The sequence below is a fragment of the Eutrema salsugineum genome, unplaced genomic scaffold (assembly GCF_000478725.1).
Source record: "Eutrema salsugineum unplaced genomic scaffold, Eutsalg1_0 scaffold_5, whole genome shotgun sequence".
Taxonomy (NCBI): Eukaryota; Viridiplantae; Streptophyta; class Magnoliopsida; order Brassicales; family Brassicaceae; genus Eutrema; species Eutrema salsugineum.
Window position 1 is genome coordinate 6,821,498 of NW_006256612.1, and position 14,473 is coordinate 6,835,970.

General features: G+C 40.0%; 2 protein-coding genes across 2 annotated transcripts; both read left to right on the top strand.

Annotated features, from left to right (window-relative positions):
- The first annotated feature begins 6,711 nt into the window (after positions 1–6,711).
- Positions 6,712–10,176, top strand: LOC18992546 (pyruvate dehydrogenase E1 component subunit alpha-2, mitochondrial). The gene is made up of 8 exons (XM_006415955.2): positions 6,712–7,455; positions 7,558–7,637; positions 8,041–8,118; positions 9,147–9,242; positions 9,344–9,415; positions 9,535–9,588; positions 9,686–9,751; positions 9,882–10,176. The coding sequence occupies exons 1-8, from the start codon at positions 6,765–6,767 to the stop codon at positions 9,924–9,926; spliced, it is 1,182 nt and encodes a 393-aa protein (XP_006416018.1). The 5' UTR covers positions 6,712–6,764; the 3' UTR covers positions 9,927–10,176.
- A 2,051-nt stretch (positions 10,177–12,227) lies between these two features.
- On the top strand, positions 12,228–13,801 carry LOC18992547 (probable galacturonosyltransferase-like 8). Its single transcript, XM_006415956.2, has one exon. It carries the CDS (start codon positions 12,407–12,409, stop codon positions 13,577–13,579), a length of 1,173 nt encoding a protein of 390 aa, XP_006416019.1. The 5' UTR covers positions 12,228–12,406; the 3' UTR covers positions 13,580–13,801.
- Positions 13,802–14,473: the final 672 nt, after the last annotated feature.

Genomic DNA, 14,473 nt, shown 5'->3' on the forward strand with positions numbered 1-14,473 from the left:
CCTCGGTCTGTCCATCGGTCTGAGGATGACACGTAGTTGAGAATGAGAGCTTTGTTCCCAGCTTAGCCCAAAGCGTTCGCCAAAAGTGTCCTAAGAACTTCGTGTCTCGATCTGAAACGATAACCTGTGGCATTCCATGCAGTCGTACTACTTCCCTGAAAAACAAGTTAGCTACATTCACAGCATCATCTGTCTTGTGGCTAGCGATGAAGTGAGCCATCTTGCTAAACCTGTCAACAACTACAAAAATAGAATCTCTACCATTTCTGGTGCGAGGTAAGCCAACTACAAAATCCATAAAAGATATTAGTCCAAGGTTGAGAAGGAATAGGCAAAGGAGTATACAAACCGTGAGGTTGAACTTTACTCTTAGCCATCTTACATACGACACATCTAGAGCAGATTTTCTCAACGTCCTTCTTCATGTTCGGCCAGTAGAAGTGCTCTTGTAGCCCAAGAAGTGTCTTTGTGACACCGAAATGTCCAGCTAATCCACCTCCATGAGCTTCTCGTACCAGTAACTCTCGAATAGATCCTCGTGGTATGCACAATCGGTTACTTAAGAACAAGTATCCATCCTGTCTATAAAATTTCTCACAGGCAAAGTTATGACATTTGGCATAGCTCTCAGAAAAGTCAGTATCAGATTCATAAAGATCTATAATGTTTTCAAATCCAATCAACTTTGATGTTAAAGTCGAAATAAGAGTGTACCTCCGGGATAATGCGTCTGCGACCACATTATCTTTACCTTTTCTGTACTTAACAATGTAGGGGAATGTCTCAATGAACTCGATCCATCGCCCATGTCTTTTGTTAAGCTTCTGCTGACCCTTGAGGTGCTTTAGAGACTCGTGATCGGTATGAATGACAAATTTCTTAGGCCATAGGTAATGCTGCCATGTCTGGAGAGCTCGAACCAATGCGTATAACTCATTGTCATAAGTGGGATAATTCAACGTGGAACCTCCTAACTTTTCGCTGAAGTAAGCGACGGGCTTCTTATCCTGCATAAGAACTGCTCCAATACCTACACCAGAAGCATCGCATTCAATCTCAAAAGTCTTAGTAAAATCAGGAAGTACTAGTAAGGGCGAATTGATAAGCTTCTCTTTAAGGGCTGTAAAAGTCTGTTCTTGCGCCTCTCCCCACTTGAACCCCACGTCCTTCTTGATGACTTCGGTTAAGGGCGCGGCTATGGTGCTGAAATCACAAACAAAACGCCTATAGAATCCTGCTAAGCCATGGAAACTTCGGACTTCTCCAATATTCTTGGGGGTTGGCCACTCCTTGATAGCTTTTATCTTCTCTTCATCTACTTTAACTCCTCCTGCACTTACTACAAAGCCTAAGAAAACAATTTCGTTAGTGCAGAATGAACATTTAGATAAATTAGCAAAGAGAGATTGAGAGCGAAGAACATCAAGAACCGATCTGATGTGATCTAGATGTTCTTCTAAACCTTTACTGTATATGAGGATATCGTCGAAATACACCACTACGAACACGCCAATGAATGGTCTTAGGGCATGGTTCATTAGTCTCATGAAGGTGCTGGGAGCATTGGTGAGGCCAAACGGCATAACTAGCCACTCGTAGAGTCCCTGCTTTGTCTTGAATGCCGTCTTCCACTCATCCCCTTCCTTCATTCTGATCTGATGATATCCACTCTTCAAGTCGATCTTAGAGAAGATTGTCGATCCACAGAGCTCATCCAGCATATCATCTAGCCTTGGGATCGGATGCCGATACTTCACAGTGATGTTGTTGATAGCTCGGCAGTCTACACACATCCTCCAGGAACCATCCTTCTTTGGCACCAACAGAACTGGAACCGCACATGAACTCAAGCTTTCTCGGATATGGCCTTTGCTCATCAGCTCCTCCACTTGCTTTTGCAGCTCCTTAGTCTCTACAGGATTGGTTCGGTATGTTGGCCTGTTAGGTAAGGCTGATCCTGGTACCAAGTCAATCTGATGCTCTATCCCACGAATTGGAGGTAGCCCTGGTGGAATTTCTACTGGAAAAACATCCTTGTATTCCTGCAAAATCTCAAACATAACACTAGGAAGCTCCTGTGAAGGGTTAGTACTAACAAGGGATTCCTTGTACACAAACATAAAAGTAGTCATTTCAGGATCAAAGAGTTTAGAAAATTCACTGTGGTTTATGTAGAGGCTGTTGGCGACTTTCTCCTTCTCCTTGAGCTTCATTTGAATTTGATCTTGATAAATCTCGGTAGGCGTGAGAGGTAGGAGGGTAATTTTGCGACCTTTGAACTCGAATGAGTGCTTGTTGGTGTAACCGTCGTGTATCACCATACGATCTGATTGACACGGTCTGCCTAGCAACACATGACTCGAATCCATGGGAATGACGTCACATAGAATCTCATCTTCATACTTCCCAATGGATAGAGAAACCATCACTTGCTGAGATACGGTCAAGGCTCCACTGTCATTCAACCACTGAAGCTTATACGGCCTTGGATGAGGAATAGTCTTGAGCTGGAGCTTCTTAACCATCTCTTCGCTTGCAGCATTAGTACAACTTCCTCCATCTATGATCAGGCTACAAACTTTTCCTTGAATGAAGCATCTCGTATGGAACAGGTTCTCTCGCTGACAAGTCTTTTCAGGTTGACTCTGAACACTCAAAGTCCTTCTGGCAACCAGCATCTCGCCCACAGCAGCAGCTTTTTCCTCTTCCTCTAATTCATATTCGGCCTCTGAATCCTCTTGAGGAACTATCTCTCCTCCCTCATGTAACAAGAAAATCTTCTTGTTTGGGCAATCTCGAGAGTAATGTCCCATTCCTTGACATTTGAAACACCTCACATTGCTGATAGAAGTGCCACCTCGAGGCTTGAACTCAGCTTTAGCTTCTTCTTTAACTCCAGTAGAGGGCGGTTTGATGTCTCTGGAGTAAGCTGGCTTGCTGATCTCCTTAGGCTTAGGCACACTAGGCGTGAATGTGGACTTGAAATTTCGCCTCTTGACTTGAGATTCCACCAATTCAGCCTTATGCACCATCTCTTGTATATCTGCGAAATCCTGAAGTTCCACCTTGTCTTGAATCTCTCGGTTAAGTCCTCCAAGAAATCTCGACATTACAATTTCTTGGACGAGGCGCCTAAGCTTGTTGAGTATTTCGCGCTGATGATGGGCCGGAACGAACTGTTTCCTCATCTGTATAACGAGCTGATCCCAAGTAGTAATCGGAAGTTCTCTAAGGCGGTTTCTGGTGACTCTCAACTGCTCCCACCATAGAAGCGCATACCCATGAAATTCCGAAACTGCAATCTTCACCTTGTTGAGCTCGTAGGTTCCTTGGACCAGAAAATTAGACTCCATCTTCCTTTCCCAATCTAGGTAAGCTTCGGGATCATTGGTTCCATGGAAAGGAGGATACTGGATTTTGATATGACGCAGCTGCTGACGTAGAGGATCATAATCTCGACCATGTCCTCGGCCTCGATCTCTTCTCACAGTTTCTCGGCTATGATCAGAAGCTTCGTCCTCCTCATAGTATTCTGGGTCTGATTCCAGGGTAACTCGATGTCCAGCAATATATTCCTCTCGGCGGTGCTGACGATCTACCCTTGGGCCATCTCGTTCTGCACCAGTAGGATTCCTCCTCGGATTAAACGTAGTCTCTCTGCCCCCAATTTGGCTCGGTTGGACTTAGCTTTAGTCCTGGCTTCGGAAGGTGTTGGGTGGCGTGGAAGTTTCCGGGAAGATCCTATGTGCCCTTTACCCTTTGCTAAGCGCATTGCTTCTGAAGGAGTTGGAGTTTGAGACGACTCTTCTCCACTTGCACTGAGGTCTTTGAGCAGATTATTCATCTTCGTCTCGAACTTGTCATTGAGTTGTTCGATTGGTTGTGTGAGCTGAGTTGCTATGGCGTGATTCGCTTCTTTAATTTGTTGAGACATTGCTCGGTTCAGAGCTTCCATCGTCTCAGCCGAAAGCTCCATGGTACCTGAAAAAATTAAAAAAAAACTCGCAGTAACTTGTTCTAGAAGAAATCACAAAAACAGCAAAACTAAACTCATCATAAAAAAAAATTAAACGATCCCCACGAAATCTAAAAACAAACTTAACGAAACTAATGAAATTTAACGAAATTTTTTTTTTTTTGTGTACTCTTTTTTTTTTTTTTTTTTTCAACCCTTAAAAAAAACGAAAAAATCAAGTTTCTTATCAAACCTAAACGAGAAAATCGATGATCAACGAACCCTAGCTAATTCGAAAACTAGAATCCTAACAAACTAAGGACAAAACACGAAGCGATGAACAACGAGTTATCTAGTCTAACTAAATCGCACTATCGAACCCTAACACGATCTCGCAATCGATCTAGGCGAAGACTACACCACACAACGAAAGTACAGCGACACAAAAAGACACTAGTTCGATGCAATCTAACGAGAACGCAGAAGTGAGGCAACGAATTAACTAACAACGATATGATGATTCACTGAAATAGAAGACACACGATGCAAACAAACACCAGAAGTTAACAAGCCCTAATGATCTAAGCAACGAAATCAGAACAAGGAATGAAATCAAGTATGGCGATTTAGGGTTAGAAATTTCTCAGCCTTTGGTTCAGAGTTGGCTCTGATACCACGTGATACGATCCTAGGTGGTTGGTTCAGAGTTGGCTCTGATACCACGTGATACGATCCTAGGTGATTAACTCTGAAGCAAAGGGGAACAGATGCAGCGATAAGATGGATAGAAGGAATCGATGAGGCGATGTGGTGGTGGTGGTGATCGGTTCGATGGATCAAGCCGAAGATGATGATGGTGGCGCGGCGGATAGAGTGAGTTGAGAGGGTGGACGTGCTGTGATGAGATGATATCGATGGAATGGAGATGATGAGATAGAAGAATCTCTTGTAAACAGATTAGTTTTTAAGAGATTCGAATTTCAGAGTTTTTAGTTCTCAGAAATCAAAAGAGAGAAAAACACGTTAAAAGTTTGATCAAAATTCTTCACTGAATAATACTTAGGCGATTTTCTCTCTTAAATAGAGTTAGAGAGAAATCGCAGCCCTAATACAAAACTACATGAAGTCTGAAATAAAAACAACACGAAGTTTGATTAAAAAATAAAACAGCGAGACGTCCCTTCTAAATCCTAAGTGGTGCGCCTAAAACAACTAGTGCACAAGTCATTGTGACTTTGCACATTATTACCCATTAGTAACAACTTCTAAGTAACTTGACGTAGCAGTGATTTCTGCCTCGTTAAAAACCTTGGAGAAGAACCTCTTTGCCTTCCAAAATCCTCACCAAGGAAAAGAGTACAGAATCATCACCTAAGTTACCTAGTCATTGTTACTGGGTTCTTCATTCTTCAAGATAGAGATATTGAAGATGTGAGCTCCAGCCTCCAGTTGATCGATGTCCTCTGCAGCTATGAGTGCGTGAGCCTCCTTAGCCATCTCTCTAACTCTGGAACGAGTAATCCTGCCAGCTACTTCTGGTTCCTCCTCCTCTGAGCTGGTTCTTATATATTGACTCTTTTCTTTTTTTTTCATGAGATTTGGGTCGTGTCAATTAGATTTAGTGATTACAAATTATTACAAACTCGAAAAACTGCTCATAACCTTTTTCTATTTTTTCTATATCGTATGCAATTGATCATCGAATGTTAGTTTTAACGGATTCCATAATTAAGTACATGATGCTTAGATAACGAGAAGGGAGTGTTTTTTACTATTAGACAACATGACATCATGACATGCACATATGAGTCTTCTCTTTAATGAAAGTCTCACTCCTGATTAGAGACTAACTCACCTGCTTTAATCACCTAAACCAGCTTGAATTCCCGGTCCAAGTTTATCAAACCGGAACTTGCAATTGAGTTACAAAGTCTTTTAACTATGCATACGTACCGACTCGTATATAATCAGTGTCAAAGAACTCGGCAGTTGCTCAACAGAGATTTAGCACCTCATGGTTAAAACGTTTAATCGAAATTTAGACGATTTAGGCAGTCTAAACAATTTGTAAGAGAATATTAAACCAAAATGAACTAAGAGAGTATAACCCAAAATAAATTCTTATATTCAAATTCTTATTTCACACTTACAGCTTTTGAGTGGCGTTACTGACAGCTCCTGTAGATCTCGTATCGTATGTATTAGAAACACAAGATTTGTTGGTGCGTGTTAAAAAGAGGAAAGCTTTGAGCCACAATCAAGATTCCATTTCTAATTGTTGTTTAATTAGACAAGGGAGGATACAAAGGAACCAAATACTTGTCACCTAAGAACCTGGAAAGAGGATACAAAGATACCAACTTGTTCATTCACCAACTTAACAAAGACAAAAAGAAAAATGGCAATTCTCCATTTGTTGATTTCACCAGATAGAGCCAAATCGCATTCTCTTTGTCATGAGAAAAACAACAGAGGATTTTGGCTGTTTGTTGTCTTGACATCAAAAGAAACAAAGTCTAAAAAAAGGAAGATTATATTTGATGGATGAAGGTCTTTGTTACATGTGTAAAGCTGGGTCTTTTTCACTCACTCTTGTAGTGTTGTTTAAAGTTTTGTATGTTTTGTAAACCATTTCACACAAAAATTTGACTTTTTTTATATGTTTTGTAGAAATGACCATAAAGGGTTTGACTTTTTTTTCCATCAAAGCCACTTCTTATATAACTTTCCCTCACTTTAAAAACAAAGATTCGATTTTTGACTGCAAAATCGCCAAAAGAAAAAAGAAAAATTCCAAAGGAAATCGGAGATGGCTTTATCACGACTTTCTCTGCGATCTAACGGGTTCCTTAAACCGGCGGCCACCGCTTTGCCTTCAGCCATCCGCCGCCATGTTTCCACAGACTCATCGCCGATCACAATCGAAACCGCCGTCCCTTTCACTGCGCATCTATGCGATGCGCCGTCACGCTCCGTCGAGACCTCGTCGGAGGAGATCCTCGCGTTTTTCCGCGACATGGCTCGGATGCGGAGGATGGAGATCGCCGCCGATTCCCTCTACAAGGCGAAGCTGATCCGCGGGTTCTGCCACTTGTACGACGGTCAGGAGGCTTTAGCCGTCGGGATGGAGGCGGCGATTACGAGGAAGGACGCGATTATCACGTCGTATCGAGATCACTGCACTTTCGTGGGTCGTGGTGGAGAGCTTGTCGATGCCTTCTCCGAGCTTATGGGAAGGAAAAGAGGTTGCTCTAATGGTAAAGGAGGATCTATGCATTTCTACAAGAAGGACGCTTCGTTTTACGGTGGACATGGGATCGTTGGTGCTCAGATTCCGTTGGGATGTGGTTTGGCTTTTGCTCAGAAGTATTCCAAGGAAGAGAATGTGACTTTTGTATTGTATGGTGATGGTGCTGCGAATCAGGGTCAGTTGTTTGAGGCCTTGAATATTGCGGCTCTTTGGGATTTGCCTGCGATTCTTGTCTGCGAGAATAACCATTGTGAGTTTTTTTTTTGTTTCTAACTCTTTGAAAAGAATCTTTAGTGAATGTTGTAGTAGTGTCCCCTGATTAATTTTGGTTACTTGGATTGGTTTGATGTAGATGGAATGGGAACGGCTACATGGAGGTCGGCTAAGTCTCCAGCCTATTTCAAGCGTGGAGATTATGTTCCTGGCTTGAAGGTGAGACTGAGATGTCTAGTGTCATGAGTGTTGCAATGATTTTGCTTCCAATGAAGTTTATAGTTTACTTCATTACTCGGCGTGTAGTTGTAGCTCTTTTTGGTTATTGATTTGTGCAAATTTAGACTTTTTGGTCGAATATGGTTTAGGTGGTTAGTGAGGATAGCGCTTTCCACGCAATATGAGTGAGAAAGGAGGAACCTTTATATGATATTTGAATCTATTATGCGTTTGGAAGAGATTGACAGTAACTTTACAAGAACTAGCAATGGCATTGTCTCCAAAGTCTATATCTTTGTTTCAGCTTTTTTATGTCTTAGCCAATAGAAATTGTTTTTCTGATTGGTGAGAGTGTGTGTGACCTTAAAGCTAACTAGTGATTATCTTCTGCCTTATGTACTAGGTGGATGGTATGGATGCGCTGGCTGTGAAACAGGCATGCAAGTTCGCCAAGGAGCATGCTCTCAAGAATGGACCTATTGTAAGTTTTCACAGTGCATTATCTGTCAACAAGTGTTACAGCTTCTTTGAATTCTTCATTTCTTTGTTCTCAGTCTTTGCTGATCCGATTGCTTCTTCGAAATCAAATTCAAGCAACATGACTCTCTGAGCATTTTATGTAAATTAGTAATTCAAAGGATCATTTATTGCCTGCATGTGTCTGCTGTGTTGGGGGAGAATGGTTTTCTGGTAACAATAACCGATTGTATTTAGCCTGCATTTTGGATTGAACGAGGTTTATATGAGTAAATTTTTTGGAGATAACTAAACTTTATAAGTACTTCTGTTTGAGAAACTCTATTTAGCATGTAATACTTTTGTTTAGGCCATAAGAAACGTTTTTGTTTGCATATTTCACGAAAGCGTGTCAGGCCGTAGAATATGCAAAGTACTAGATGTCACTAATATTCTCTCGAAGTGAAGCTACATGTTGAGCTCAGTTTCCAACCACTGTTCCTTTATTACATATTATCATCAACGCATCTGGGACAAGCATTTTGAATCTTGTGATTTGATCACATAGTGTAAGCATTTATTGGATTCTTGTAAGCCATTGTCTACCTAGCTATGAAGCACGGGTACGGCAGTTTGTAGACGTCTCACGTATCCGAAACGTTTCGGGGACGGGTACTGATTGGGGACAGCTCGGAAACGTTTTTCTAAGGTTTCTAGGAATTTGGGAAGGGTTATATTAATATGAAATTTTTCCTAGTATATATTAATGATCAAGAGTGGTTATTTCCTTTAGTAGTATAGTATTTATGGATTTAGGAAATGATAAAACTCTCTTGAAGTATTAAAAAAAAAAATTTAGCTCAAATGTATGTGTATTATTTTGTTATATACATATATATTTTTGACGTATCCATACCGTACCCGTATCTATAAATTTTTAATTTGCCGTTTCCGGTCCCCGTTCCCGACCCAGTTTCCCGACCCCGTACCCGTCTCAGTGCAGCATAGCTACCTAGTGATATGACCAACATACCATTTCCATTATCTGTGCAGATTCTTGAGATGGACACCTACAGATACCACGGTCACTCTATGTCTGACCCAGGAAGCACATACCGTACACGTGATGAAATATCCGGCGTGAGACAGGTTAGTTCTTTGTCCATTTATGAGAACACTGCTCAAATTGTTATATTTTTTTATTTTTTAAACTTTGTAATCTGTAAAATTTTCATCGATGTTACCTTCAGGTGCGTGATCCTATTGAAAGGGTGCGAAAGTTGCTCTTATCTCATGACATAGCTACAGAAAAAGAGCTTAAGGTATTATTTTTCTCTAACTTTTCCATCCTCTTCCAGACAAAGAGCTTGGAAAAAATTGATACATACAAATACAATCATCATTTGCCTTTACAAATGACAATGTTGCTCTTGACTTAAAGGACATGGAGAAAGAGGTGAGGAAAGAAGTAGATGACGCCGTAGCTCAGGCCAAGGTAATAATAACATTATAGCTGTTTCTTAGCTTTTGTTTGTTATATATTATCAAAGCATATAAAATTGACAAATGTCTTCCCGTTTAACTTGTTTCAGGAGAGCCCGGTACCAGAACCATCTGAGCTATTCACAAACATGTACGTGAAAGACTGCGGAGTTGAGGTACTTTACCTTCTAACAGTAACATCTATTATTAGTTTTTCTTTAACCCTGTATCATTGTAGTTCTTTGCATATATGTCGTTATAAGATGAATCTTGAGATTTACACGTTTTCTCCATTACGTTTTGCAGTCATTTGGAGCAGACAGAAAAGACCTCAAAGTAACACTTCCATAAACCTTGCTCTGCAGTAGCTGACACTTGAATAAATCAAAAAGCAAGGCCACATTTTTATCTTGAAATATTTTTGGTTTTCATTTTCATTTTCTAATGTAAAGCCATTGCTTCACTTTGCCAACCTTTTTTTTTCCCCTTTTATACATTTGGTATTGACACTAAAGCAAGAAATGCTTTGGACATCAGTCTCTTTCTCTATATGTGAGATAGATAAGTGAAGCGAGAAGAGATGATCATTTTCTTTGTCTGTGAAAAACGAATGTCGACATGTGAGGACAAAATATCATCAAGAACCCGTGTTTAATTCGTTATCTACAACTACAAATGACACAATTACAATTTAAAATTAAATAGAAAAAAAAGCAAAACCAACTTCTTCGTCGGTAGCAATAAAACCACATGAATTTTGAAGTCCCCACCACCTAACTTCAATTATCTTTGCTTCTACTACAAGTCCCTTTCTCACATAAACTTCACCAATTCCTCCTATTGATCAGGTAAACTCTATGACGCACTCTCACTCTTTTTATAACCCTGCATTTTCCTTAATTCATATAATTTAGTTTTCTTGTAACTACTAATCACTAATTAGAACGTACTCTTTCTTCCTTTTTTTAACCAAACATTTGGTTCTCCATCGGCCAGTAAGAATCAAACCTTGCTTTCACTTTTAATCTTACTCGGAAAATATCTAGTCTGACAAGTTTATATTTCGTTCAGTGTCTTAACTATTCAAGAATGTTCTCTACATTAGATAGAAACATATCAAATCAAATATGTTCAACGGAAATCTTCTTCTCATCCCCTAGAAAAAGTCTTTAGCACACATCACATATCACATCACGGAGATATTAACTGGGTCTTATTATATAAAGTTTCTTTATATTATATGTTACGTCGAGCATGAGCTGCACTACCCAACGGGAATATTCGATATAATTGGCTCAGTAGTCGCTACCAACAGCCCAATATAAAATACAAACAAGAGAACAAAATTTCATTTTAAATATCCCAATGAAATGTTGCCGACAAAGAACATTTATCCTCGTGAAAATTTGGATTTATATCTTTCCTTTTTTTACTACTATCAAATTGTTATACGTAGATGAGAATCATAATCTAGAGATTCGATGGAAACAAATTTGTATGAATGATGGAAACGAGTTTTATTATTTGCAGTGAAACCATAGCAATAGTAAAAAAGACTATAGTAACATTTCTTTTGTATTGTTTTATTTGTTTCGTTAAATTGTCTACAGGGTGCATTATCATCGTTAATTGATTTCAATATGTGAGAATCTGTAGTTTCCTTATTTGGTTGTACAGAATCCAATTTTTTTTTTTTCACCAATTCATTGATATAGAAATATTACTGTTTCTATATATTGTCTAAGGTGCATTAACTTTATATATCACTGCTAAATGATTGCAACATATGAGAATCTACGGTTTCCTTGTTTGGGTGTACAAAATCCAATAGTTTTTTTTCACCGTTTTGTAATGTAAAAGAGATTCTTTCAATTTTTCCTCCTAACTTTCTTTGGGAAAATATTTTCGTAGGAACCTATACCTTGCTTGCCTTTACTGGCTGTACAAAATCCTATTTTTCTAAATAAAGCAAAAATTATATTATTTCTATTTTTTTCCACAAAAACATTAGTGGGAAATATTTTCTGGGGTATTATTGCTTGCCAGTACGACATGAAATATCTATATGTATATCAGTATATCTTTTTATTTTTGTAAAGTAGAAGGAAATTTGCTCTCTTTTTTTTTCAATTATCAAACCAGCATTTATTGGCAAACATTTTCTGGTTTTCTAATGCCATTTTCGTAGGACACATTACAAGCCAATATGTGTGCAGAGCACGTGACAAGTTGTGTTCTCAACTTCTCATCTTTTAATCTCATCCGTCCAATCTCCACTGTGGACCCCAGTTAACAAATTAAAAAAAACCCATCCAGCTGTTTCCCTCGAGCTTTACAGCTGGCACCGTCTAAATGGGTCAAGACAAGTTCCAAAACCTACCTTTCGTTTTCTATAATCTTACGGTACACCATGCCGCAGGCAAACCAAAGCCACTCACCGAAATCTTGGATTAACCTTTTTGGTTATTACAGGTAACTAAGTTTAAAGATTGCTCTTTGTATACTTTCCCTTAACGACTAAGCCTCATTGCCGTCTCACGCGCGTTTAGTGACGCGTATTTCTCAATCTCCCAAATGAGGAAACCAAATCATGAGAATCCAAAGTAAAAGCAATGCGAGAAACAGCTCATTTATAACTAATCTTTCTTCTTCTTTCTTCCTCTTTCCTTATCTCTCCATCTTTGTGGAGAGACAAAAAATGTAAAAGAACATTCTTGATATCTTTAGTATTCAGAAACTTCTTCAATCTTGCACATTGCTTAAGCATTAGCTGATTAAAAAGAAAAAAGCTCAAATCTTTCTCTCTTTCGCTTTGAATTTGGTCTCGTATTATGATAATGCCGCTCAAAGCCGTCGTTTTTGCGGCGTTCCTGTGTTTGATTTTCCTGTCACCGTTGGCCGTCGGAATACGGACGCTTCCGGGGAGGATCACGACTACCGGCGGCGGAAGAAATGAGTTTAATAAACTTGGTCCGTTCATGGAGGCTCCGGAATACAGAAACGGCAAGGAGTGCGCATCGTCGTCAGTGAACAGAGAGAACTTCGTGTCGTCGTCTTCCAATGATCCCTCCCTCGTCCACATCGCAATGACTCTGGACTCAGAGTACCTCCGTGGCTCAATCGCAGCCGTCCAGTCCGTTCTCCGCCACGCGTCGTGCCCCGAGAACGTCTTCTTCCATTTCATCGCCGCCGAGTTCGACTCGGCAAGCCCACGTGTTCTGAGTCAACTCGTCCGGTCGACTTTCCCGTCGCTGAACTTTAAAGTCTACATTTTTAGGGAAGACACGGTGATCAACCTGATATCGTCGTCGATCAGACAAGCCCTGGAGAATCCGTTGAACTACGCTCGTAATTACCTCGGAGACATACTCGATCGAAGCGTGGACCGAGTCATCTACCTCGACTCGGATGTGATCGTGGTCGACGACATCACCAAGCTGTGGAACACTGAGTTGACCGGGTCACGTGTGATCGGAGCTCCGGAGTATTGCCACGCGAACTTCACGCTGTACTTTACTTCCAACTTCTGGTCAGACCCTGTTTTACCGGGTCTAATAGCGGGTCGAACACCTTGCTATTTCAACACGGGGGTGATGGTGATGGATATGGTTAGATGGAGAGAAGGAAATTACAGAGAGAAGCTAGAGAAATGGATGCAACTTCAGAAGAAGAAGAGAATCTACGATCTTGGATCTTTACCACCGTTTCTGCTTGTGTTCGGAGGGAATGTGGAGGCAATCGATCATAGATGGAACCAGCACGGTCTAGGAGGAGACAACATACGAGGAAGCTGTCGGTCTCTGCATCCTGGTCCTGCGAGTTTGTTGCATTGGAGTGGGAAAGGGAAGCCATGGGTGAGACTTGATGAGAAGAGGCCTTGTCCGTTGGATCATCTCTGGGAGCCATACGATCTGTATAAGCACAAGATTGAAAGAGCTAAAGATCAGTCTCTGCTTGGGTTTGCTTCTTTGTCGGAGTTAACAGATGATTCAATCTTTTTGTGAGAGTTAAAAAAAAAGAGTTACTACATTCATTACAGATTTTACAATACATTTTGTTCAGGTGATTCTTTGATTTTCTGGTGTACAAATCGATTTTAGAGAGGGAGAGGATATAGAAGCTATGGAAGCCATTGATGAACCCTTCATTGAGATATCTTTGTTTCATTTTTGGTGCTCCTGTGTTTCAATATTTTGCTCTTAATAAGACTCATCTTCATGAAAAAATTAAACTGGTCTTGAAATGCATGTTTAGAGATACTTTTCATTTAGAACATTCAAGTAGTCTAGTTTTGTGATGACATTAAATTGGCTTTTGGCTTTTCGGAATCAGACTTTTGAGTTTTGGAGGTGCTATTATGGTTTGTTCATGTATCTCTTGCAAGTCTTCTCGCAATGATAATAAACCTGGTCAAGGATCATAAATTAGAGTAATAGCACATGATAAAACTCATCTGGAAGTACCTGTTGAGACTATTCAGGTTTTAAAAATTGGTGATGACATTAAAGGCTATTGACAATTGGGAATCTAAGTTTTGGTTTTGGAGAAGCAATTACAAGTTGTTCAGCATCTCTTCCACGTCTTCTGCCAATGTTGATAGACCTGGTCAAAGGTCATAAATGATTTGTTGAGATTACTATTGGGCTGGGCTATTAAAGCCCAAAAACGTCTTTCCTGTGTCCATAACTTTTCGAAGTAGTTTCACCGATGACTTGAGAAGAATCTATGTGGTCCCGCACAGTCACAGGTGTCCTGAGAAGAGGAGGCAAACATTTATTAGACCAAAATTTAGACACTTAATAACAATAGATAATTAAAGAAGCTGTTTAAAAAAAAAGATCATTAAAGAAGCAAACTCGTAACTAGTACTTAGTACGCAAGTAGAACAGTGTTTATTG

Excerpts from the sequence above, each read along its gene's own strand:
- LOC18992546 (XM_006415955.2), top strand. The coding sequence starts at position 6,765 with ATGGCTTTATCACGACTTTCTCTGCGATCTAACGGGTTCCTTAAACCG. Across the intron at positions 8,119-9,146 it reads CTCTCAAGAATGGACCTATT|ATTCTTGAGATGGACACCTA; the intron begins GTAAGTTTTCAC and ends TTATCTGTGCAG. Across the intron at positions 9,243-9,343 it reads AAATATCCGGCGTGAGACAG|GTGCGTGATCCTATTGAAAG; the intron begins GTTAGTTCTTTG and ends TGTTACCTTCAG.
- LOC18992547 (XM_006415956.2), top strand. The coding sequence starts at position 12,407 with ATGATAATGCCGCTCAAAGCCGTCGTTTTTGCGGCGTTCCTGTGTTTG.